The 26,798-nt window shown below is 43.0% G+C and overlaps 1 protein-coding gene across 1 annotated transcript in view; it reads right to left on the bottom strand.

Moving 5' to 3' along the window:
* Positions 1–23,253, bottom strand: part of shank3b (SH3 and multiple ankyrin repeat domains 3b) — a 40,273-nt gene extending 17,020 nt beyond the window's left edge. The window contains exons 1-16 of the mRNA XM_073480447.1: positions 22,968–23,253; positions 7,322–7,493; positions 6,937–7,140; positions 6,579–6,650; positions 5,919–6,027; positions 4,785–4,936; positions 3,932–4,061; positions 3,671–3,708; positions 3,376–3,492; positions 3,189–3,266; positions 2,620–2,686; positions 2,188–2,407; positions 1,539–1,714; positions 1,338–1,451; positions 1,164–1,239; positions 256–338 (exon numbers count right to left, since the gene is read on the bottom strand). Of these exons, the coding sequence (XP_073336548.1) occupies positions 256–338; positions 1,164–1,239; positions 1,338–1,451; positions 1,539–1,714; positions 2,188–2,407; positions 2,620–2,686; positions 3,189–3,266; positions 3,376–3,492; positions 3,671–3,708; positions 3,932–4,061; positions 4,785–4,936; positions 5,919–6,027; positions 6,579–6,650; positions 6,937–7,140; positions 7,322–7,489 (1,804 nt within the window). The 5' untranslated portion in view covers positions 7,490–7,493; positions 22,968–23,253. The remainder of the gene's footprint in view (positions 1–255; positions 339–1,163; positions 1,240–1,337; positions 1,452–1,538; positions 1,715–2,187; positions 2,408–2,619; positions 2,687–3,188; positions 3,267–3,375; positions 3,493–3,670; positions 3,709–3,931; positions 4,062–4,784; positions 4,937–5,918; positions 6,028–6,578; positions 6,651–6,936; positions 7,141–7,321; positions 7,494–22,967) is intronic.
* Positions 23,254–26,798: the final 3,545 nt, after the last annotated feature.

Raw genomic sequence — 26,798 nt, forward strand, 5'->3', positions numbered from 1 at the left:
GGAGATCAGTACAGTAACAATTTTAAATTCAGAGTGAAGATAAATACGACAAAAAATTCAAGTCTGTTTCTAGTATTTTTAAATCGTGGCTGAAATCCTCCTGAAAGAATCTGTCGTTATTATGAAACAACGCAGCAGTGAGGAGTTTCACTGCTCTTCCTCTGAAGACTTCACTGTTTTAAATATCCTTCTTTTTTCTTTCCCAACACCTCCAGACACCCACCACTCCTCCATCCATCCATCCTTCCTTTCTACCTTTAGCTCCTCTGAGGACGAAGCCGAATCCCTCGCTCTCTCTCTTCTGCAGCACGGCCGTCTTCTCCTCGATCACATAGTCACTAAAACACACAAATATACATTTATCACAACACATTCAGAGTGAAGAAGGGTCATTGTTTAGCACATGCACACTGTCAGTGTTGGAGGAACTATTCACATCCTTTACTTTAGTAAAAGTACTCACACCACGCTGTGTTTACACCTGACAGGAAGGGTGTGAAAAACTATAGTAACTAAAGCTGTCAGATAATGTAGTGGAGTAAAAAGTACATTATTTGGCTCTGAGATGTGGTGAGGTAGAAGTATAAAGTTACATACTTGAGTAAATGTAATTAGTTAAATTCAACCACTGAATACAGGTCATTACATCTCGATCGGTCAAACTTTACGACCGGAGGGTGAAATCACTCGACATTAACCTGAAATATGTGTAGAAGTTGTGTATATTATATTCTGTATACGTTTGTGTACATACATATTTTTTAATTCCTTATTTTTGTTCTTCGTGTCGAAGCTCTGCTGCTGTTTTTGTTCTGTCATGTATCCATATTCTTCACAGATGTCGACATTTTGTTTTTGTTTCCGTGCAGCGTTTATTTCTGTTTCTTTCTGTTTCTCTCTCAGGACAGAAGATGTTGTTTCCCCTCGAGGCAGATTTGTAATATTGGCTTGTATAAATAAATCTTATTTTTATTTCTTTGTAAAGAACTTTCCACAGTATGATTTGAAAAGTGCACGACAAATAAAGTTTATTATTTAATCTTTAAGAGTAGTTTCTGATCTTTTTATTGTTACCACTCATGACATGTTGATAATATCTCTCTGTGATGTATATGTACAGTATCCGTGGTGTGCCTGCAGCAGGTGTAATGACGGTGTCGTACCTGTAGGAGGTGTAGTTGTCGTAGGATCCTACAGTGTAGTGTCTGAACAGTCTCTTGGTGCGGTCCTCCCTCGTCTCTGGAACACAGACATGCATCATATAGAAGAGCAGAGTGAGCCTCAGTCACAGATGGATGTCTTGTGTTAAACTATAAATATCCACAGTGATTATTCACCCAGTCGTGGGTCGTACTGTCTCATCTGGACTTCCTCCACACAGTCGGCAGGAAACCACCCGGTTCTTCCTTTAACACTTCCCTCCCAGAATCCTCCTTCACCTATAGACAGAACTATAGATCCACAACACACAGAGTGAGTGTCACCTCCGCAGATCTACACCAACATGGTCTCATCACGTCTTCTTCAGTCTGTCTGACCTTTGACCCTCTCTCCTCGGTGCAGCTGGATCTCTCCCGTCCCCTGGGGGACGTGGGAGCGCGTGGCGATGAAGGTGCGACCCGGCACGGCGCTGTACAGCCTCCTCTTCCTCATCTGAGGGGTGAGGGGAGGGGACGAGGGCGGGCTGGTCTCAACATGGCCGCCACCGCTGGGGCTGCAGACAGACAGGTGGAGGAGGGACAGGTAGAGACAGACAGGAGGAGTAGAGACAGGTACAGACAGGTGGAGGACATAAAGGTAGAAGCAGACAGGTGGAGGTGATACAGGTAGAGACAGACAGGTAGAGGTGACACAGGTAGAAAAAGACAGGTGGAAGTGATACAGGTAAAGGAGATACAGGTAGAGACAGACAGGTGGAGGTGATACAGAGACAGACAGACAGGTGGAGGACATACAGGTAGAGACAGACAGGTGGAGGACATTCAGGTAGAAACAGACAGGTGGAGGTGATACAGGTAGAGACAGACAGGTGGAGGACATTCAGGTAGAGACAGACAGGTGGAGGTGATACAGGTAGAGACAGACAGGTGGAGGTGATACAGGTGGTGTCAGGAACACTTTGTTGTTTGTTTGTAAATGGTTGAATTCTGTATTTATGTGTGTGCGTGTGTGTGTGTGTGTTCTTACCTGAGGCGGCGTGTGTGTCGTCGTAGCGAGTGTGTGTGTGTGTCGTGATGTGTTTCCAGGCTTTGGAGGGAGGGGCCAGGAGAGGAGGCGGGGCTCTCCAGAGCGTTGTCGCTGGCTGAGCGAATCAGAGAGCGCGGAGACGACAGACCGTTTCCAGCAGACGTCCTGGGCTGACCGCCGCGACGGCGCTTCGTGTAGGATGGAGTTTCTCTGAAGGGAACTACTTGGGCGCATATAAACATATACAGACACACACAGACACACACACACACAGACAGACAGACAGACACACACAGTTAACTTCACCAGCTACTGTTGTACTTGCACGCGCACACACACACCACACACACACACACACACACACACACACACACACACACACACACATACACACACACCATTTAAATGTGCTCACACTCTCAGCCAACTCACCAACGTCAGAGGTTTTGTGGATCTTAATGATTTCTGCGAGATCAAAGTTCCCAGCAATTATCGCCACCTACACACACACACACACACACACACAGAGCTATATCAGACATTAGCCTTGTATATATATAAATCCATTAAAGGACCAGACGGTCTTTATTCTATGTTTTTCATAAAAGACTGAACAACCAACAACACATCAGTCCGTCTGACTTCATCATTGTTTCTCCTGAAGACGTAAATCTTTTACAAACTCGTGTTTGTTTGTTTGTTTAGTTTCACGTTAAAAAGATTTTTCTGACTAGTTTTTAATCACACAAACAGGAGAAGTGAGGATTTGTTTGGGACTGAATCATTTTAGTTATCACACTTTTATCTTGTTTGGACATTATTTTGGCCAACGAGTATTTACCTGAAGGCAGTCTGGTCAATGTAGTTTCGTCTGGTTGTTGTAGTTTTTGTCTGGTTGTTGTAGTTTTTGTCTGGTAGTTGTAGTTTTTGTCTGGTTGTTGTAGTTTTTGTCTGGTAGTTGTAGTTTTTGTCTGGTTGTTGTAGTTTTGTTGTTCTTTTACCTGAAAGGCAGTCTGGTTGTTGTAGTTTTTGATGTCTTTATTTGCTCCTCTGAACAGCAGCACTCGGGCACAGCTGTCCTAAAAAAAACAGCAACAACACATTGATTTAACTTCAAAATAAAAGCACAGGACACGCAGCAAGTCAACAACAGGACTGAGGAGGGACAAACCTCTTTTTATGAGTTACCTGGTTGTAGAGAGCACAGAGGTGCAGTGCAGTGTTTCCTGATGCATTCTGGGAACTCATGTCAGCGCCATAGAACAGCAGGTGCTCCAAGTGCTGCACGTTACCAAAGCGACATGCCTGCACACACACACACACACACACACACACACACATACACACACACACACACACACACACACACACACACACACACACACACACAAACAAATTATAATTATATAGGCAAGGTAATTTAACTGATTGATTGTGTGTGTGTGTGTGTGTGTGTGTGTGTGTGTGTGTGTGTGTGTGTCACCTGGTGGATTTCCTGCCATCCGTTCTCATCAGTCATCCCTGAAACCATGACAACAACAATTCTTTCAGCAGTGAAGTGTTTTTCTCATAAAAGCTCAAAAATAAAAAAAATCGACCACAGGCAGTGATGTTTAAAAGGCAGTGGTGGTGTCATCTGTCACGCACACACACGCGCACACACACACACACACACACACACACACACACACACACACACACAGGTGTATAATAACAGCTGGATTGGCCCTGCGAGCCTCCGTACCGAGGGTGGCGTGGTCCTGCAGCAGCAGCTCGCAGCAGTAGGGGGCGCCGCCCACCATGGCAGAGTGATAGAGGGGAGTCAGCCCTCTGCTGTCCTTGTAGTCCGGAGACGCTCCGAGGTCCAGCAGAGTCTGAGGACCAGAGCAGGACAGGACAGCATTCAGTGACGTGTTGTTGAACTCAAGGACGATGAGACATCGGGATAAAAAAAGACTCTGACGTAGAGCTCTTCATGTTGGAGGTGAATGAACACAAAAACATTAAAGCCTCACAGAAATGACTTTTTATCTTTGTTTTTTAAACAGGTGTCACTCGTGAGGAAGGTAACAGTGACAATATTCATGAAAAATGCATTTTACAAAATGGCCGCCACGAGGCATCAACCCGCCATGTTGTCACTCGTGTAAAACTCATTAAATCCATTTGTATTCTGGTTTTTACAGTTTTACAGTACATGTGAAACTGAAAGAGACATTGGAACCGAGTCACTTCATAGATTTTCAGGAAATACAGTGTCACACGGTAACAACACTGAGGCCACCGCAGAGGACGATTACTTTCATTTTATATCTTCTAATATCTATTTGGGATTTATTGTTTCTGTCATTTCTATCATATCTTTGATTGTTGTGTTTACATGATCACATTTTAAATGGTAGAAAAACAAGGTTAGATCTCAAAATACAGTATTTTCCTTCAACGTGACTGTGGAGGCTCTGTGGTGCTTGAAATGTTAAATTACTGAGTAAAAAACAAATATTGCCTCATCGACGATCCAAGACGCAGTAATTGTTCAAATAACCTGTTGTTTCATGATAAAATATGAAAAACCATTAGAAGGACGCTTCTCTTACAGTGAGCGAGGCGCTGTTCCTGCAGAGGACGGCTCGGTGCAGAGCGGTGATACCGTCTCTGGTCCTGTAGTCCAGGTGAGCTCCTCCACTGCGAAGCACTTTAATCAACTCACAGCTCTCCTCCAGCTGGACGGCCAGAGTCAGAGGACACTCTGAGACACAAACACAAGAGTTATTATGGTTCTGAAAATAGATCCAACAAACACGCGTCCTCTAAAGGGAGGCAGGAGACACACGGGTCAGGGATGTGGAGGTTTAAATTACCTTTATATACATATTTTACATAATGGATTTTTGCAGGTTGACTCTGATGATCTATGACTCAACGTATTTAAATTTGACAGCTATTAGACCACATTTAAATCGTCATATAGCAAGTTTTAACACAGGAAGCATAAAGAAACTGTTGAATAATAAATTAATCTGAAAATGAAATTGAACCTTTTGACGTCAGCATTTATGAAATCTGAAAATCTGAATCTAATATGGGCCGATGTCGGACACTCAGCTGACAGCAGGAATAGCACAAATGCTAACAGCTAACAAAACGAGTGCGAGTGTTTTTAATTAATTCAACCCTGATGCCGAAAAAAGTTGTGAAGCTGAATGAGATCATCTGCTGACAAACACTCTGTTGAGACGATAAATTTAATGTTTGACCTCATTAACTTGATTCTTGTAAATAATATGAACGTCTCAGCCTCTTTTGGAGTCGACGTTGTGAGATAGAAAATGGAAATCGGACCGTTTTGAAGTTGCTGTGAGGCAGCTGTAGAGCTAGGCTAGCAGTTTCCCTTTGCTTCCAGTCTTTGTGCTAAGCTAGGCTAAAGACAGGTTTGACAGGGATGAAACAAAAAGATTTTCCGAGATGTCAAACTTTTTAATATGCAATAATTTAACGGTCCCACATTATGAGCATTTTCAGGTTCATACTTTGATTTTGCGTCAGTGAGACACAAATCAGTGAGGAGGTCGGTCTGCAGGGTGTTTATGTAGTTTAGGTTGCAAATTTCTGACACTTAGACCTGTTTTATATTAAAAAAAGACAGTAAATATCATGTCTTTAAATGTAATATTAACTGAGTGTTGTGTGAATGTTTCGATGGTGGTGTGTGTGTGTGTGTTCGTGCTCACCCCCAGTGTCAGAGTCATGGAAGTTGGGGTCCAGGCCCTTTTCCAGCCATTTGGAAACCTTCTCCACATTCTTCTGATGCACATGTTCCATGAAGCGCTTCAGGTTGGCCTGAAAAACATCGAAACCAAGAAACGGATCAGTTCTCCAACAGTAGCTCAGCGGCAGTAGCTCAGTCGGTAGAGACTTGGCTTGGGGACTGGAGGGTGGCCGGTTCAAGTCCAGCTACAGACCATAATATGGAAGTGGGCTGGCAGCTGAAGAGGTGCCAGTTCACTTCCTGGGTTACTGCCGAGGTGCCCTTGAGCAAGGCACCAAAAACCCCCATGTGCTCCCCGGGCGCCTGTCATGACAGCCCACTGCTCCTAGTTTGCAGTGTGTGTACTTGTGTACTACAATGTGTAGCTAGTGATGGGTTAAATGCAGAGGACTAATTTCGGGTGTGTTTGCATGTCGCATGTAAAAGACAACTGACAAAATAAAGATTCTTCTTCTTCTTAAAATCTCTTCAAAGGAACTTTATTAATTCAACATATTCACCGTTACAGTACATAAACGTTTTTATGTTTAAGGATTTTATTGTCTAACTTACTTCAAACACAACATTTGTGTCTATAGCTGCATGAAGTAGCTCAGCAGTGTGTGTGTGTGTGTGTGTGTACCTTGGTGTGTAGCTTGGCCAGCTGTTTATCGTCCACGTAGCTCTGCGTGTAAATTCTCCTCTTGTAACGAAACTGTGAAATAAAAGGTCGAAGGTCAGAGCTAGTTTCTACCAATACAAACAATATTTATACACAAGCAAGAATCTTTGATTATCAGGAGTTAAGGTGCAGTCAGGTACTGCCAAGATGGCGACCTCTGGTACCACCCACTTTCAGAAACCTACGGGTGACGTCACAACGGCTCTATCCGCTATTCAGACAGGAAGTCAGGAAGTACTGACAGACGGACGAACACATTGTTGACAGAATGAAACAGGCAGAAAAACAGTGTAATTATCCTTTAAAGGAGGACGCGTACCTCCAGGTATGGGATGGGCGTGATGGGAGGGAGAGGGTATTCCTTCAGCAGCCGCTCCTCGTCCAGAAACTTTCCGGCTCGGCCGTTGAACGCCGGCTGGAAGAGACCATAGTTCAAAACATCCGACAGAGACTGAGTCAACGTCACCAGAACCCTCTGCTTACTGGTCCAAACTGGTAACTCTGGGTCCAACCGCAAACACTTCTGAGAGAGCCAGAGACAGAGAAACAGACAGACAGAGAAAGAGACAGAGACACAGACAGACAGACACACAGGTTTGTCCTGCTGATTCATTCATGTCGTCTTTTCTTATCCTCCACGGTCATATACAGTATTTATATAACCGTATTTATATATATACTGTATATATTTATGTGTGTGTTACCGTCTGCTGCAGGTCCGGGATGCCAATGCGGACGACAATGCTGTTTCCGGAGGGCGTGTCATCCGCGTCGTCGTCCCTGGCAACAACAGAGCCTGTCGGGTTGCCGTTAGTAACCGCCTGTTGCCGCGGGCGATCATGTTTGGTGTCAGCAGCCGGACTCAGAGGCATGTGGCTGAAACACACACACACACACACACACACACAAAGGTCTGAGTACAGTCTCCGCACAAGAACCGGGTTCAGAAGATGCATCGTCAGCAGGAAAATGTCTCTCATTAGCATTCTGACTGCTGCTAGTTAGCGACCGAGCTAATGTTCACGAGGAAGAGAAAACTTTGTCACGTAAGAGTGAGAAGCTCATCAAACAGTGTGTGTGTTCTAAAAGTGTAATTGTTAGCATGTCCGTTAGCATAGCCAGATAGCAAAACTGACCAGACACAGTCATCCGGCCCACACACAGCGTTCAATGATGGCACTTGGGCGGTGCCACCAGTCCACACGGTGTGTGGGTCAGTTGAACGTGTCTGGTGTGCAGTGTTGGGGTAACGCATTACTTCTGCAATTCAAGTAATCCGTTATTTACTTTTACATAAAAGTAATCTGTTACTGAAAAAATTGCTGTTTTCCTTTTGTTGCCACAAAATAAAATAAAATCCCTGAAGCCTCGTCTGTCTGTTCCTCTCCTGCTGCTCAGCAGGCGGCTGCAGCAGGTAAACCTACAGTTGTGTAGCTGCTTAATTATTATTTAACATTATTTTGAATGTTTGGCAGAGAAGGACGAGAACAACATCACGGTGAAATGTAAGTTGTATCTGGAGGACCAGTGCTCGTTGTGCTGTTTTCATGCCTCTGCTCAGGTCACTGTCAGACTGCCAGCAGAATAAAGATGTAAATGCTACATTGTGTCTGTCATTACTATTATTAGGCTGCGATGTTACCGACTGTGGGCTGCAGAGAAGGCTACAAAATGGCGGTAGAGTCGATACAGTCAAAGGTTCATGTGCAGTGTGTGTCACTGTGATGTTGCACAAACAACAGTCACTTGTAGGTGGGCGAGTAGCAGTTGACCTGCATGACGCAGAAATGTGGAACAGACGAACGTGTTTATTTCTGTGGTCACTTGTAGCCAGTGTCTGTTACATTTAAAGAGAAATGGTTAAAGGAACAGTCCACCAAAAAATCTAAACTCAGCCATCATCTCCTCCTCGTCGAGTTTCACCCGTTTTAGTTGCTTTACCTCAAACTGTCACCTGTTGGAGACATTTCATGTTTTTTTTCTGGGTTGTTTTTTACTGCTACGACTACAAAACTTCACCTGACTCTCCGTCAGCACTCAGGTGAGGACATAATGACTGAATTTACATTTTTGGGTGAGCTGTTCCTTTAACATGACGACCACTGCTCCACCTGTGCTGTTGAGGAAACTTTGGGCCAATACTTGAATCTTTCTCACAGTCGTATTAACAGTTATCATCACAGAGCTGCTGGCCCTCACTTTTTATTTCAGTCCCGTCTCTTAAACTTTCTGCTGACTTGTATCCGTGCCTGATGATAAGATTGACAGCTGGATATGATTTGGACTCGGTGTCAGAGACTTCAGTGGGGACAGATATTAGCATGAATCTGACAGCCTCCCACAGCATTTCTCACCGCGGACATTTTGCATCCTCAGAGGTGTAAGTAATATCAGTGATAATGGCTGCTCTCCACCGAGGTGTTCCACTGCGGAACAAAATGTAACACGACCGTCTTCAAAGGATTCATTACACGTGTGATTCTCCTGCTGAGAAACTGACGACTCGACTGGTTTTCGGATCAGAACCGATCGTCCGAAGCGACTAAATTCAGGCGTCTGTGTTTGTGGGACGACGTCTTCTTCAGATCGTCTGCTGACTCTGATCTGACCTCCACCTTCTCTAACGCTAATAATGTCCTCAGGATGTTACATCACATCCTGTTTTTCACCCCGAGTGAAATGTGCTCACACACACGCACAGACACACACAACACACACACAACACACACAGAGACACACAGACACACAACACACAGAGACACACAGACACACAACACGCAGAGACACACAGAGATACACAGACGCACAACACACAGAGACACACACAGGCGTGTCAGATTGTTCTGGAGTGAGTCGAAGGGTTAGAGACTGCATGAAGATGATTACTGTTTTTATGTTTATACAGTTTGTTTGTGAACTAAACATATCAGATCCATATTGATTATTTGTTTTAATTATCTGCGTGCAGCAGTTCAGCGACACGTTGCTCAGGAAGTCAATGAAGGAAACTTGTGATCCGGCAGCCTGTGATGGTGCAACCACTAGTTTTGACTTTCTGTCCTCTGACTGAAACATTTTGGTCGCCTCTGCTTTACCTGAATATGAAGTTTGAGCCGACCCCTCGTTAGCTTAGCTTAGCATGACTGGAAACAGGTTTAAACAGACTTGAACGTTCATGAATTTAAAGCGCTGTTGGATTAAACCACTTGGTAATTCAGCGCACCGCAATCTGTCTGAGGAGACGGAGCAGCTCAAATGTGGACTGATGGATGAATTAACTACAATAATCAACACACACGAGCAGAGAAGGCGAAGCTGTTTGTGTCTCATTTTAGTGTCGAGCGTCAGAGTGGATTTATAAACTCACTCCAAGTTCTTCTAACTAGCTCGTTGTTTCTTGTGTCTTTAATCCGCACGTAAACGAAGATGTAATTAAAAACTAGTTAATCAAAAGATGCAGGTGTGTATTTCATTAACATGTGACACAGTGAGTTTCCCAGTGCTTCCCGTCTTTATGCTAAGCTAACTGTTGGTCTGTATCCAGCTTCGTATCTACTGTGCAGACATCAGTGTTACTGATCATCTCACCAACAAAGCCTTTCAGTGCATTTCCTACAATGTGGAACATGAGAATATCATATTAAATACTTTATGGACTTTAAGTTACTTATGACACAATCAGCTGATCAGCTAATTTATTTACTACATAGTTCACTACATTCACTGTCCACCATTGTATTTGTATTGTGTTGTGTTGAGTGTAAATGTTTCCACTATCTCCAGTGATTCATGTGATAATCCTCTGAACTCTGTTTCCACATCATCATCTGACTCTGTGTTATTATATAAATATTGATTACAGTTGTTTGAACGCTGATCGGGACGAGAGGTGAATCTGCTTTTTAAAGTAAAGTCAGATAAAGTTCAGCCGTCCTGCCCACCCCGATAATTTCACGCACAACACTTCCACGGCGACCTCTCCCACCGCTGATGTTACTTTGTATTCAGCACAGCCCATTATAAAGTATTTAATTATCGTTTGTAGTAATCAACATTGGTGCTAATTAGCGCCTGATTACCATCCGTGCCAGCGAACCCGGAGAGCCGGATTCTTCCTCCATCACGGCTGAAGATAAAAGAGACAGAGGAGGATGAGTTGTGAGTTGTCATAGAAACTGGAATAGCAGGGAATCCTGTGCTAACCTCGCAGTGTCACCGTGTGTGTGTGCGTGTGTGTGTGTGTTAAAAAAAGCCCCCTGATCTACATGCTCGCTGTTGCTATGGCAACGCGGTTGAACAATTTTCGCAGTTCCCGTTTTAAAACTACCATCCTACCTGCTGACTCTCTCTCTCTCTCTGTATATCCTGTCAGCCTCGCTCGCCCTTCACAGCAGCAGCAAACTGTGCGTCCGACACTGAACCGCTCACACATCAGCGACGCTTTCACCACGACGGGAAGATCAGAGAGTATTTTTTATTTAGCTTTAACAAAATGCTCTTTAGACTTCGGTTTAAACACAGCGGCTTCAACAGGACATTTAAAAAAGAAGAAGAAATGAAGAGTTAAACAACGATTGTACGGATTCATACAGAAATACCACGACTTATATTATATTATATTATAGGAGCGATCCCAGGGAGCTACCTGCTCATAACTTCATCTATATCAACACAGGTTAAAGGAACATCAGCCATCATCTCCTCCTGATGATATAAAGTCAGGCTCAGCCATCATCTCCTCCTGATGATATAAAGTCAGGCTCAGCCATCATCTCCTCCTGATGATATAAAGTCAGGCTCAGTCATCATCTCCTCCTGATGATATAAAGTCAGGCTCAGTCATCATCTCCTCCTGATGATATAAAGTCAGGCTCAGCCATCACTCCTCCTGATGATATAAAGTCAGGCTCAGTCATCATCTCCTCCTGATGATATAAAGTCAGGCTCAGTCATCATCTCCTCCTGATGATATAAAGTCAGGCTCAGCCATCATCTCCTCCTGATGATATAAAGTCAGGCTCAGCCATCATCTCCTCCTGATGATATAAAGTCAGGCTCAGTCATCATCTCCTGATGATATAAAGTCAGGCTCAGTCATCATCTCCTCCTGATGATATAAAGTCAGGTGAAGTCTCGTAGTCCACAGAACATTTCTGGAGCTTCACAGTAAAACAGAGTTGCAGCGTTCTGCTGAACAGCTGAAGCAGCTGGAGATGATTTAAACATCAGATGTCTCCATACAGCTCGTCTGCTGTGATCACAGTCTGCAGGAGAGGCGAGATGATGCCAGTAGCGGTACACAAACTCCCTCTAGTTTTACGCGGAGGAATCCCAGAAGTTTAAAGACTTCAGCTGAAACGCAATTTAAAACAAGCTCCGTCTGTCCTGTGATATTTTTTTGTCGTACAGAAACACATCACCCGTGAATAATTACGAGCTAAATGCTAAACGAGCTACGTTCCCTTGAATATTTCCGGTGATGGCCGAAGCAAACAAGTGGATAAGAAAAGTGTGAAGCAACAAAACCTCTGAAGTGCCCAAAGATTTCACTGTTGGCGAGAACTGAACCTGATGGAACATTTCAGAGTCGTTGTTGGATTGAACACGCTGCACTTCTGGATAATTTCATGTTACTTTACTTTTACGTTGGTCGCGACATCCATCACTGGATCTGAGAACGACCCAAACTAACATCAGTCCATCGACGTTTGACTTAAACAATTATCTATCTGCAAGTCCAACTGTTCTCAAAGAAATCCTACAAACAGAGAACAAATATAACAGATTAAACTCCACATAACGTCTATAAACCCAGAACACCTCCAGATCTCTCACCTCCACATATATGTCAGGGAAGCACACAACAGGATGCATTAACTTTAATATCTAACCAACAGCAGGTTATTTCAGTAGGAGCTTGTAACACTTTATTTCTGTCTGTTATTTCTGAATATTTGTTTGAATATCGTCCAAGAAGTTCCCTGGAAAGAAGTTTTTATATATTCTGGAACTAATTATAGAGCAAACAGACACAGTGTCCAATTAATACACTTCAAAGCTGTTAATCCTGATTAAATATTTACTGAGAGTCTTTTAGTGAGAGCGAAGCAGGTCGGCTCGACACGCAGCGATGTTAAACTTCTCTGCAGGGAGGCAGCAGGATCACACATGAATGAGACCAAAGTATCAGCGTCATGACGGAGATGTATTTCTCTATTTTTCCCTGTTTACTGGTTAATTAATATTTTCGGTTATTTATCGGTTTATTGACAATAAATAGAGGTGAAAATATGAAGACAAATGACTTTCTTAGTCGTGTTTAAACAGAACCAGTGTCACCAGGAGGCCTCCGGATGTCACGTTTGTGTTTCGTGTGCTGCGTTCGCCAAGTCTGTATTTTACTCGTATTCGCTGACATTATCTCCAGGACACGACGTTAATGCTCTGCAGCAGAGCGTCTGTTTCACAGCAGCCTCATCAATGATTCAGTGAAGTGTTGCTGCTCACTTTCTTCATGTGTTTGCAGCTCGTTTAGTTCACGTGAAGATGTTTGGTGTGCGTCTGTACTTGAATCTCACGGCTGTAGGAAGCATTTAAAATGTGTCTGGGACAGTTTAACTAACAGGTGGTTTGATACTTTAACCTGGTTGTACGAGCATTAGAAAAAAATACAGTTCGGCCTACATTTTACAACTTCATCCAGAAGCTTTTGGCCACAGATCAAATATCTGAAGATATTAAAAAGCTAAAATCACAGAAATCAGTTCAACAATTTATAAAAGCTTTGTGGCTTCAGGCTCAGGATAGAAAATGACTTAAAATCAGACACATGGAGCCAAAAATTAAAAATTAAATATCTAAAACAGTTTCCTATTAGTACATTTTAAATAAAGTGTCCTGTTGTATCATCTAATGTCATGGTGGCGCTGCAGTAGGTTAAAAGATAATAATAAAAAATAAAAGCTGGAGCTCCTCCCTGTTTTTAATCCAGTCACTGTTTTTTGTTTCGTGTGTCTTTATTTCTTTCTCCTCTCTTTTGGTCTCATTGATCATCTAACGTTCCTCGGTCCCGCCACGTCTTCTTCACCTCCATCTCGTATTGTCTCTCGCATGTTCATCATGGTAAAGTGTGGACTCGTCTGTGACGTCCATGTTGAATATGACACCATTTTGTTGCTTTTGACTCCGTCATCACTTCTAAATGTCCATACAGCTGATCTCACATCACGGGTGTCGACTGCTGATCGACGTGTTACGAGCTGCGATCCAATCAATTATTTATATCGACTGGAAAAAAATCCACACTGTGCATCTCTAATGTGTGTGGTCTCCTGTGTTGGGTAACGTTACTTTTAAAAGTAACTCGTTACAAGATTACTGCCATTAAAAAGTTACTTGTCATGTTTTTAAAAAGCAACTAAAGAGCCGTAAACTACGAGTGCTGACAGAGAAACAATAAAAGTGGCAGAGTCGAAATAAACATAAATAAATATCTAATTTAAAGTAAATAAATATCACAACAATGAAGTCGTAATTTATGTGTAAATGCTTCAGATTTTATTTTTGTGGCGACAGAAGGAAAAGACAGCAGTTGTCTCCAGTAACAGATTACTTGTATTGCTGAACTAACACGTTACATTACTTGTAAAGTAATCAGAGTACTCTAACAGATTACTTTGTAACAGGTTACCCCGACACTGCTGGTCTCCTGTGTGAGACTGCTCCTCTGTACCGGATAAGAGTTCAACTCATCCTGTGTGTCTGATTTTGTTTAAAGTGAACGCGAGGCGTTCGCCGGTCCACCTGGGGACCAGTGAACACGAGGCGTTCGCTGGTCCACCTGGGGACCAGTGAACACGAGGCGTTCGCTGGTCCACCTGGGGACCGGGCCGCTGTAACTGGGTCAGTTACAGAACACACTCAGACTGAGGACTCGCATGAAAAAGAGGTTTTCATCTCAATGAGACTCGGTTAAGTAAAATAAAAAAGCAGCGTAAGCGAACATATGGGCTCTCAGATCTCGGATGTCTGAGCGTCCTTGAAGGCGCCAACAGAGAGTTTTCAAATCACCACATGAACCTGCGATGATAATTTCTTCTGGCCTCAAAAGTCGCTTTCCGAAACACTTTGAGTCTGAGCGAGTTGGTTTGAAATGAACTGAAGCCACAGAGTGTAATCAAGCGGCGCTGAGAGGACACAGAGAAGCAGCTCGCCGACATGAATCACTTCCTCTCATTCACCGCAGTAGAAAGACGGTAATTGCAGCAATATTTAACGCTCACGTCTGAGCCTGTGGAGGAATCCTCAGCGTGCAGGACGACGTGTCACGTCTTTGAAATGTCAGAGGACCAGAGCAAAAGAAATCACAGATTCATTCATTCCTTTTCTCTGTCACCACTCGCTGCTATTCAGGGTCAGAGCGGGGCTGCGGAGTATCCCAGCATGCACCGGGTGGAGGTCACGGGCAGGTCGGCTACGAACAGCTCTGAGACGGTAACAGTCGCCTCGACGAGGTTTTAAATGTTTAATCTGTCCTGTTTCACTCCTTCATGTTGAGTTCAAGGGTCTCATTCAGACTGAACTCTAAACAGGTGATGTATAATTCAATATCAATGACTTTTCTCTGTATAATCGATGGACTGGAGCGTCTACAGTGTGTGAAAAGTTTAATTATTTGTGTCACACAATGAAGAAGATTATTTACACACTGCTTCTTCACATTAAACATTTTTCCAGACTTTTCTATAATTTATTTCCTTTTCTTGTGGAAAAAAAATGGACGCTTTTCTCTGAGAAAAGGATCAAAGAAAGGAAAATCAGTGTTTGGTGGAGCGCCGCTGATAAATGTGACGTGATGATGGCTATTTTAAAGGAGCAGTCTGTAGTTTTGTGGACGAAATGTTGATCAGAAGAGAAAGATCTTCACTGACTCAAACTAAAGAAACAAACTCTCTTTGTTCTCATGACTGAATAAACTGAATAAACAAACTGTTTTACTTTGTTTATATGTGGCGGACCCTGCCACCTCTCAAGGGTTCTGGTACAGTTTGTTTATTCACTTATGGAGAGGATAAATATTTCTGACTTTGTATCATTATATTAAAATATCTGACGTCCTGGGAACGAGACTCAACAATCAAGTATCGTTGTGGTGCGTTCAGGAACAGCTGGGACAAACCCTACTGATTCTACCTTTAACTTTAAGTTTGCTTTTCAGTGTTTCCTCTGTAATTGTTTTGTAGCAGTGGTGGCAGGGGGTCATTGTTGGTGTTCTTCCATCGCTGTTGGTCTCAGTCTGGTTCTAGTTGTGCATTTTATTTTATTTTATTATTTTAATTGTAAATGTTTTGATTGATTGATTGATTGATTGATTGATTGATGACTCTGTACTATATTGAGTCTTTAACTACATGAGGTTACTCATTTGATCATTCTTCAAAATTACACTATAAAATCCAGGTTTCTGTGGTCTCTTGTGACTAACGACTAAAAAAAGATATGAAGAGACACTCGAGGCTGAATTTGCTTCTCTTGGATGATATTTTAATGGTTTAATAGTCTTTGAATTATATTAATATGACGTGAGCTTCAGTTAGCTCTGCACAGAAATGGCAAACGGTAGAAATGTCCTTCAGAGGGAGACTTCTTACTTTGATACTCTGAGTAGCCTGTACTCTATTACTTTTATTGGAGTAAAGAAGTTGAATCAGTACTTTTACTGGAGGACGGGGCGACTATTGGCAACATATGAACACAATATTTATTTATTTTTTCAGAAATGTGGATGTAAAGACTAAATCTGAGACCACGTACAGTCTCAGTCACAGAAACACTATATCTAAATATCTAATTAAGTCATAAGATGCACAAATAATAACAATAAAAGTTTGTATTTGTTCTATCAGCTCTTTGCTGTTTGTTGTTCTGGGACAGGGACAAACGCTGTATCACTACATTTGTTTTGACAGACTGGGACAGTAAACACTGAGCCTGAGCAGCAGATTAGCAGGTTATGTAGCGTAATCAATATAAAACCGTATCACTGCTGTGTGAGTGCAGTCCGCTCAGATCTGGAGCCGGCACAAATGACATGTTTGTGTCCACCGCCGGCCTCCGCAATCAACTCTGAGCCGTTTGATTCTCAGCCTTCAACAGTTTGTCTGCACTTCAGAAAACACTTCACATCCACCAATCAGAGGCTCCGAATCACCTGAACTGTGAAATAACAACCATCGCTGTTCTGAGGGGGACGACGGTCGACTGGACTCGGAGTCCAGAAACACTCCAGAACCTCGACAGGTCAACATAATGACAGAAATCAGCAGTGATAATAAAGTTTTCTCTGAATCAGACGAGCAGCTTCACCTCCCGACAGACACAACACTGACTGACACCTGTGAACACACCTGTGAACACACCTGAGAGCTGCTGAGAGGTTCTTCTATCTTCTGTGTTCTCTGTAATCTTCACCTGCTCTTCAACTCAATCAGTCGTATTCACTGAAGCAAAGGGAACCACAGAACTGGAAAAAAAAAAAACCTCAACACATTTTCCAGTTTCGGGGCTTTTCATGCGTCTGTGCCTGGAATAAAAGCTCATTAATTGAGAGCTTTTCACTGTTGTCAGACGGATTAACCTTCAAAACGAAGGTAAAGACAAAAGGGGAGCCAGCTCCCTGACAGCTGTTCAAACACCAGTCAGTGACACACGCTGTTGTGGGTAACACCCGGGAGCTTCTGACTGAAGACTCCCCTCGTCTGCAGAGCAAAAGCTGCTTCGGTTTCATCGCTCAGTGGTAGTTTTTTAACTTTCTGAGTTTATCGCCTGCTGCTTCTACAACCCAGACACCAAAACAATGTTGGCAATGTTTCTGCAAACCAGCGACGTGTTTCAACTTCACATCTCTTCATGTTTAATGGTTTGGTTTGTCCGACACTTGATCTGCCGGTCCACTGCGTCGCTGTCGGTTTCTTTTTGAGGTCAAGTTAGCGTCGTGAACATGCAATGTCTGGATACACTTTCAAAATAAAGGCACTAAAACAACTTTAGGAAAAGATCAAGGATTGGCTTAAAATCAGTGGTGGAATGTAACTAAGTACATCTACTCAAGTACTGTACTTAAGTACAATTTTGAAGGTACTTGTATTTTACTTAAGTATTTCAGACGGGGTGCGTGCTAAAACTTTTAGCTTAGCAGCTACAGTGAAGATTTCAGCTTAATAAAGGGTGTAAACGTCTTTTCAGATCAGTTTGTGATCTTCTGCATCACAGCAGACGAGCTGCATTTGGTTGTTTCTCCGTTTTAAATCATCTCCAGCTGCTTCAGGTGTTCAGCAGAATGCTGCAACTCAGTTTTACTGTGAAGCTCCAGAAATGTTTTGCGGACTACGAACTATTTCTTGAAAATTCCAAGAAATCCAAAATTTCTGATGGAGAAATCCTTCCCATCACCCAGCAGTCAGATTGTCGATCGTCTATTCTTCTTCTAAAATAGTTTTTATGTCTGTATTTGCGTTGAGGTAGAAACATGACAGGAAATGAGTGGAACGAGACGGGGAATGACATAAGACAAAGGTCCCCGGCAGGAATCGAGGCCGCCCACCAGGACGCCCGACTCTCTTCCGTTCTTTCATCCTTTTTTGGGCTCTTCACTTCTCGCTCTTCCTTTTTTTTGTTGCCTTCTTCCTCACATTCCTCCCCTCGTTCTCACTTCCTTTCTTTCCATCTAGTCATTACACTCCTACTCTTCCTACAGTTCAGGCTCTTTCCAACAATCCTACTTTCACACCTCATGAAGCAAAACATTTCTGCTCTGAGCAATCAAACCATATTTTCCCTTGAAAATGCACCATCTGTACTTCTCTTTATGCTCGCTGCTGTAAATGTGAATGAGTCCTCCAGGTAACACTCATCAGTGGGAGCAGGAGCAGCGTTTCTCTTGTTTTTTTTCCTCCATTGTTCTCTGCAGAGAGCTCCGTTATGTAACGAGTCCTCGGGTCCATCGTCAGGTTTCCTTCAGGACCGATTGGATCCAGGATGTTCAGCGCAGGTTCGATTTGGCTCCAGATTATTGTCTTGCGTAGAGGTGAAATTCTTGCTCGGCTCGAGCAGCGGGAGGCTTCTTCCTGAAATAACTCGGGTCACCATTTTGATCATTTCCCGTTTTTGTCCTGAGCAGAGCCGCTGTCCTCCCACACAGCCTGCACAATACAGCAGCTACGTGCTTCATCTGGAAATAAGAACTGAAAATGCTTCAGTTTCACAGAACCAGAGGGGTTCTGAGAGACTGACAGTGGCTCCTAATGAGAACTTGTTTCAGTTTTAAATTATTCATTCCTTCATATTTATGATTCTCTTTCAAAATAAAAATATCTGACGCCAAAAAAACATCTTGGGATCAAAAATGTCCCCAAGTTTAAAATGTAATGTGCAACAACTGGGCCTGATATGATGAAGAGCAGCTGATGAACCTTTTAAAGATTCATTGACCGTTCAGTAAACCCCAAACAGTGATTATCCCGTCACAGCTTATAATCAGGCACAGCAGGTCTATCAGGCTGTGATTTCTCCGTACTCGGCCGACAGCAAATCACCGTCAACTGAGAAGTTTCAAAACACCGTTCATCATTAATTTTCCACCGCACCGCGCTGATTTACTCTTCCATCGCCAGTTTGACCTCGCTGTGCCCGAGGTGGACGCTCTCCACAGCGGTGGCGTTATTACAGCCAACACGGCTGCCAAATGGCTGACTGCAATCTGAGTCACACCGCTGGATATTTATAGGAAGACCTGAGGGTCACCAGCTGTTTGTGTGGCGTCAAAACCAGCTATTTTTCACAACACATTTGTATTTAACACAGCTGATGTTAAATGAAGAGTGGATGTAACTTGTTAATTAAATAAGTTCAATTAAAGAAGTTAAGCCGTGTGGCAATTTAGACCTCACAAATTCAAATGAAGGACGATTTAAAGACTTTTAAGGCCTAAAATCTACAAAATTGGAGACATTTTAAGACTTTTTCAGGATCTGCACACACCCTGGTCGTGTGACGTCAGTTGTTGTCCACTTTGATTCACATCTTGCGCTCTTCTTCAGAGGATTTTGCTCAATTTAACTAAATTTCATCAGCCATCATAAACAATTTGTTGAAACTCCATCGCCTGAACAAGACCGCAGGGTGCTGCTGAAAACCAAGGATGGAGCTCGTGAGTAGAAATAGATTTAGGATGTTTGTTTTTTAAATCATCAGCCATCGACATTCTAGTTAAAATTAAATGTACATTGTGATATATGAAAGTATAATATTCTTTAACTATAATTTGTCTTGCCAGTCAGAAAACTGATGAACAGTGAAGTCGTCCTTCTGCATAATTCAGAAAGACTGAATGTTCCTTTATAGTGAGAAGAGCTTCTGTGTTACCAGCTGACAATGATCACAGTCTGGCTGTTCAACACACCAAGTGATCAGGATGAAAATCAGCTTCACGTCCTGAATGCGAATTTCTGAGTTTCACAGACACAACAAGTGAGAGAAATGTCCAGGAGGAAGAACGAAGAGGAGCAGTGAGAAACAAGAAGGAGTTTAGTGACGGAAAGTTAACAAGTTTATAACTTTTGGGGACTCAGCAAGAACAAGATTTAATACCATCGCTGCGAACAGAACTCGTGGGTTGTTTTAGAAGAAAATCTCATTCAAAAGTCCATTTAAAATTTGAGCTATTTTGTTATTTTCCAAGATTTCTACCAGAGACTGTAAATCTAAGGAATTAAAATGCTTCTGTTCATCTGTCACCACAAAAAGCAGTTTCTTTATCTTCTGTACAGTGACAGGTGTAAAGTTAAAATCAGATTATTTGATTTCTTATTCTTATATTCAGCGCCGAGCGTCTGGGCTCCCAGAGAGGCTCCAGAAACATCGTACAATACCATCTTAAACCACACAGAACCAACAAGAACCAGATTTAATACAAATGTCGTAAACGGAAAATCTCATTCAGAAGTCCATTTAAATTTTTAGCTATTTTGTCATTTTCCGAGATTTCTTCCAGTGACTGTAAACGTCCATCATGACCACCAGTCATTCAAACCAGATGACATGAATGCCGAGTATTCACGAGTTAGATCCAGATGTTCTGGAGCAATAAACACCTGGAGTCTCATCAGATTCTGCTCTGATCCGACGGGAGGAGAGCTCAGAGATTACTTTGTAACTTGTGGGATTAAAAAGTGGATTTATCTTCACTCCTGTTTATCAACCTGACTGCAGCAGTGATCCGGAGGTGACCTCCATTGTCGGGTGTTTGTGTTCTGTAATGTTGACTGCTGACTGGAGCTGGAGGGGAAATGGACTTTACTTCATGAACGTAACGTTACAGAGAGGAGACAGAGAACCAGAACCAGAACCAGAACCAGAGTCTCTGCTGAGTGCTGACTTCACTCAGAGTTGACCTGAATTCAATAAACACAAAAGATGCCACGATCATCAAGGGAGCACCACTTTTCTTCTGACCCAGATGTGATGACGAATCCAAACTCAGAACGAGAGGCAGATTCCAGCGACACATCTGGCCACACAAAAAAACACAGCGACATGAGGAGGATCCTGCTGCGCTTCTCCTCTTCTGACCTCTGCAGCACACTGAAGTCAGCTGCACTAACTGTAGGTGCTAGCTAACATTAGCTATGTTAATTTTTCATGTTTAACATTCATCTTTGATGTTAAGATAATGGCATTAATTCATCTTGCAGTTAGTTTTGTCTGTTGGGCTTTAAAAAGCACTTCATCTGATGTTATGCCAACTGCAACATTAATGTTTCTTTCATGATTGCAATTGTTTAAAAATTAAAAAAACATTGAAATGGAAAGTCACTTCTACTCTGAGTCATTTATTCTTACTTCTTAGTTTTACATCAGCAGCTTTCTGGGAGTAAATGTACTTTAACTTGAGCGTATATTTTGAGCTCTCTAGCTGCTGCTGACGTGTTTCTTTCACTATGCAGCCGGTGAAATGTAAGAGCTATTTAATCACGTTCCAACAGAAGCAGAGAAGCTAATTCACTTCTTGTTCAACCCAGATAAAAAGATTCAAGGTCTCTCCGTGTTGTTTTGTGTATGTCAGCCAGCGAGGAGTCATTCTCTAACCCTCTTAAAAGACGCAGATATAAAAACACTTCATCGACCTTAAATATCCCTGGAACACAGCGAAGGCCGTAATGAAGAGGATGAACAACAGGCAGAGCCTTGTCTTAAATTAGGTCGTTAAATGTACGATTGTCTGTAAGCTAAAAGGACCAGAAGGCTGTTTGTTTATTCCTCTTTTAGCTACAAATAGTCAGAGTGAGTTAAACTGCATGTGTGGGAAAAGTAGTATAAAGTCTTTTGTGACTCCAGAGGAAGCTGTACGTTATCTGATAAACTACCTCCAGTGATGTCACTCAGTGGCCACGTTGCATTGTGGATAATGTAGGCCCTGAGCTAAAAGTGTTAGCGAGGGTGTAAATAACATCTTTTGGGATCCTGGCACGTCACGCTCAGGGCGGGAAGCTTAAATGCTGGGATGAGGTTATGCTGCTGTTTCCTACGTTGCAAGTCGTATAAACGTGGGAATATATTATCATTTCACAACTTCCTGATCGATCAGCTACTGATAATATTATGGACAGTGACGTCGGGCCATATTTCAAGGTAAAACAACATATTTGATAACCATTAGCTTCTGTTAGACTAAAGCTACTTCAACCACTTCCTAGCTAACATTACTGTTTGGCAGTGTGACGACAGGAAAGATGTGGAATAATTCTGAAATATCAAAACACATCTTGGCCACATTTATTTAAGCCTTGAAGTGAAGCACACTGGATTTAATCAAACAGCAGCGTTGAAGTGGTTGAATGCTAACGTTAGCTAATGGTTTACCAAATCTGTTGTTTTATCTTGAATTATGGCCTCATGTCCCTCTAAAGTTTTACTATCCATTGTCTTTTCACTTGCTCATCAACCAGGAAGTGATGAAATTAAAACAACTCACTTGCAACTACCTGTAACGCAGTACAATGATATTTTAGCTTCCCACCCTGAGCGTGATGTCAGAGGAAAATGGCCACCATGTGACTGTTTCATGGAGCCATTCAATGATCTTTTGGTCTTTTAAGTCTCCAGCTGCTTCAGCTGTTTAGCAGAACGCTGCAACTCTGTTTTACTGTGAAGCTCCAGAAATGTTTTGTGGACTACAAGACTTCACCTGACTTTACATCAACATGGAGGGAGGAGATGACGACTGGCATTTTTGGGTGAACTGTTCCTTTAACACCAACACTCGCAGTAATAAAGACAAGCCGTCACACTCACCTATCGTCAGCAGTCCCATCAAACTTTTCCGACGGCCTTTACTGGTTTCTACTTGGTCTCTTGTGGTCTGGCCTGGCCTGGTCTGATCCGCTCTACAGATTCTTACTGGCTTACTGGTCCGGTACTGGTTCTGGCTTCTGGTGGACTGCTGTAATCCTGTGAGTAGTTACTGTAGTCGTAGAATGAGCACTTTCTGCAGCAGGTGAAGTGGTTTTCCGGAGATGTTGTAGAATGAGCAGCAGATGGAGTATTTTTACAGTAGAGTGTTTTCTGTAATTGTTGTGTAGTAATCCTGCAGCAGAGTGAGTGGTCTCAGAGTTTCAGATTGTATTCTGGAAGCTGCCCTGCCCATCCTGTAGAGAGGGAGGAAAAGGGGGAGGAAGAGCGAGAGGAAGATGGGTGGGAGGTAAAGGAGAGGGAGGCCAGGATGTGAGGAGGAAGGGGGAGCAGGGGGAGAAGAAGAAAAAAAACAACATGTCAGATGAGGAGCGGGGGGCGATCAGAGACGACGGAGCGTGCTGTCTTGCAGTTTAAATCAGAACTGGGTCAGACACAGATGCGTTTTGTGGAGGCCATTTCAGGTTCAGTCAGTTACACAATGTGAAGCTGTTGTATTTGTTAACATGGCAACAAGGCCAAAAAAAAGAGCCGTAAACCTTGTTTCCAACTGCCGCTGCGCTGGTAGTATTATGTAAAGTTCTAAATATTGATCCGTCTTTCTGTTTCTATTCTCAGACGAGATAAAAAATTGATGGTGGGACTCACTGTTAGCCTTGGTTAGCGGTTAGCATTCATTAAAGTTGTGTGAGCTCACAGAGGGAGTCTGAGGATACAGAGCAGAGCTTTACTTTCATTGCCTTCATGCTCTTTCTGTTGTTGTGGAGTTTCAGCATCTACAACAAGCTTTTAGAAAATGATCTGGAGGAACCACAGCTGCAGCTTTTAGTCGATCTATTCATTATTCTATCAACAAACATGAATCAGCGACTAATCTAACAACATTAATTTAATAATCTTAAAAAAGTCAAAGTTTCTCCACAGATTCAGATTTTCTGCTTTTCTCTAGTTGATATCTCTGTAATTATGTGAGTATGTTTGGGATTTGGACTGTTAGTTGAAGTGGGCCTTAGTTTCTGGGATAATGGGACATTTTTCCAGACTACTAGGATTTCAGAATAATGGGTCATCTGACCAGTGGGCAGTCCCCGTTTACTGATGGCTGACAGTAGAATTTTTGCAGTCCGCTCAGAACCAGCTGTTGACCTTTGATAGCCTATTAGCCAACGGCTGCTAGCTTCCTGGTTAGTCATCCAGTAGCATACTGATAGCCAGCTGGTAGCCTGCTAATGGCTAACAGCATGCTAACCAGCTGGTGCTTACAGCGGGTCTGTGGAACCAGGACGTTTCTATGGCAACGCAGGCAGCAGGAGGACATGTCCGAACGAGGAAAACAATTTACAGAAAGAAAAAGACTTGACAGAGATTAGAAGCACTTCCTGTGACTCCCACTTCCTGTTTCCCGTCTGGGTTGCCAAGGAAACGGATGTTTGGCAGGAAAAAGCCGAGAAGCTGGACGGCACTGATAAAACACACACACACACACACACACACACACACACACACACACTGTATGTCTCTGTGTGTGTTTGACACTGTTGAGTCCTGACATCTTGTGTTGGACCCGTCCAGTTCTTTAATTCAGAATAATTCAGGACTTTTGCTGTTAATTGGTGATAATTTCAGTCTCAGACACTGAGTGAAGATCTTCTGCAGCACTTTCTGTCGCGCTGTGAAGTCGAGGAAGCGTTTGACTACATTTGCATCCGTCATGTCGCCCGTCTCTGCTGTCAATCGGCACTTCTTCTCACATTTATCGCTCCGAATCTGAACGATCTGATCCTGATTCGACTCTTCAAACGAACTGGACTCACGGTCCAGTCGTGGTCACATCACAAAGATGCTTTTCATCTTGAGGTGTGAACAGGACGTGTGTGTGTGTGTGTCCTGAAAATGTAGCTCCCCTGGCCATTACCATGGTAACCAATGGCAGGAGCTGATAATACTGTATTATCATCTCTCTCTCTGACACACACACTCACTTTATCTTGTCAAGTTTCTCACATCACTGCGAACCTAAAAACTGTGGCGGATCTGTTCAGTTTCTGTCTCTTCACATTAGAGGAAGATTAAAATCCTGACGCAGTGAAACGTCCCCGAGAGCCTGAAATCATCATCAGAGCCAACAACGTTTAAATGTTGGATGAACTGAACGGCATATTGATGATCAGGCTGGAGTTTGATCGTATATTATTGAATCCTTCGCAATTAAATGTCACTAAAACCTGCAATAATATCATCTATTGTCCACATGGGGGCAGCAGAAACAAGCATCCCCTTCTAAGTAGATACGGTGAATTTGTCAGCAAACTGTGGCTTATTTTCACATCAATTACATTTATTTTCACAATCCTATTTCTGATTTTTACCCCTACGTCTTGTTTTCAAGTGCCCTCTTGCCCGTCAGGTAAATCTCCCCCAATGAAATGAGTCAACCCTTCATGAACCTCGTATGTTATCGCCGGTGACATTTCCAATATGGACATGCAGCATGAACCACATCAAATAAAAGGAACATTGCGTCATTACTGGACACTAGCGGTGCTCTACAGGCTAACGTTAGCAACCTGTGCTCCGACCCTGTCAGTCTGCACTGATGTTAGAGGAAAGGGGGGATGTTACATTGAAATAAAAAGCAGGACTGTCAAGCACAGATCAGCAGTAACCATGTAACGTTACCTCACCCTGTCCCAACAAGAATCTGGACTCCCTACACCCAGACGTGAACGTGCCAAACGGGCGGGTTGGGATTGGGCCATGATCGTTCAATTGGAGTTGTGTCCACCTGATGGATGTTAGTCCGACATTCACTCTTTTAGCTTTCCTTAGCTCTGCCCGTCACAGAGTCGACACTGCTGATTTGCTCACCAGAAGGTTTTCTGCACACAGCAACGCAAACTAAAGGAGGGTTGTTAAAACCGACACGTCCAACGCTGAATTTCAATAACAGAAAAGTAACAAATTGTCTGTTCTGTGCTGATTTCACTGATCGTTGCTGGCCACAAAAATATGACCCCACCGCGCCTCAAGCTCATCTTTTGACCAGCGTTGCAGCGGCTTCAATAACATCTTTACAGATCAGTTTGTGATCTCGGGGCTTCTGGAGACGATTTTTTTCCCGTTTTAAATCAAGTCTCCAGCTACTTCAGTTGTTTAGCAGAACGCTGCAACTCTGTTTTACTGTGAAGCTCCAGAAATGTTTTGTGGACTACGAGACTTCATGGGATCGAGCAGAGAATGACTGAATTTTAATATTTGGGGTGAACTGTTCCTTTAAAGCAGAATCGAGGCGTTCGGCAGCCGAGCAAAAAAAATGGAAAAAGATGTCCGAGCGTGTCTGAGCTTGTGTCAGTCACATCGGGGGAGTGACTTGTAATTTACAGTCATTTGCAGATATTCATGCCTGAACAATGTTGCTCTTATTGTCACAGGCTGCATCATGGGAAATGTAGTCCTGTAACTACATGTAAAAAAAAAAAAGATAACAGAGGCTTGAGTCATTTTCCTCTTCGGAAAGTTGACTCAGCCAGTGAAGCACTTCGACCTCTGACCATCAGCGCCGAGGTTGAGTCGCTCGAGACGAGCCCGCTGTCACAGCGCCGGCTCAACACGTTGCCATGACAACCACGTGATGTTAAAGAGAGTCAGCGCTGCAGGAGAAGAAGAAAATCCACTTCCTGTTTGAAGTGTTTGATTTTTTTTATTTTTTTATGG

The sequence above is a fragment of the Pagrus major genome, chromosome 14, assembly GCF_040436345.1.
Source record: "Pagrus major chromosome 14, Pma_NU_1.0".
Lineage (NCBI taxonomy): Eukaryota > Metazoa > Chordata > Actinopteri > Spariformes > Sparidae > Pagrus > Pagrus major.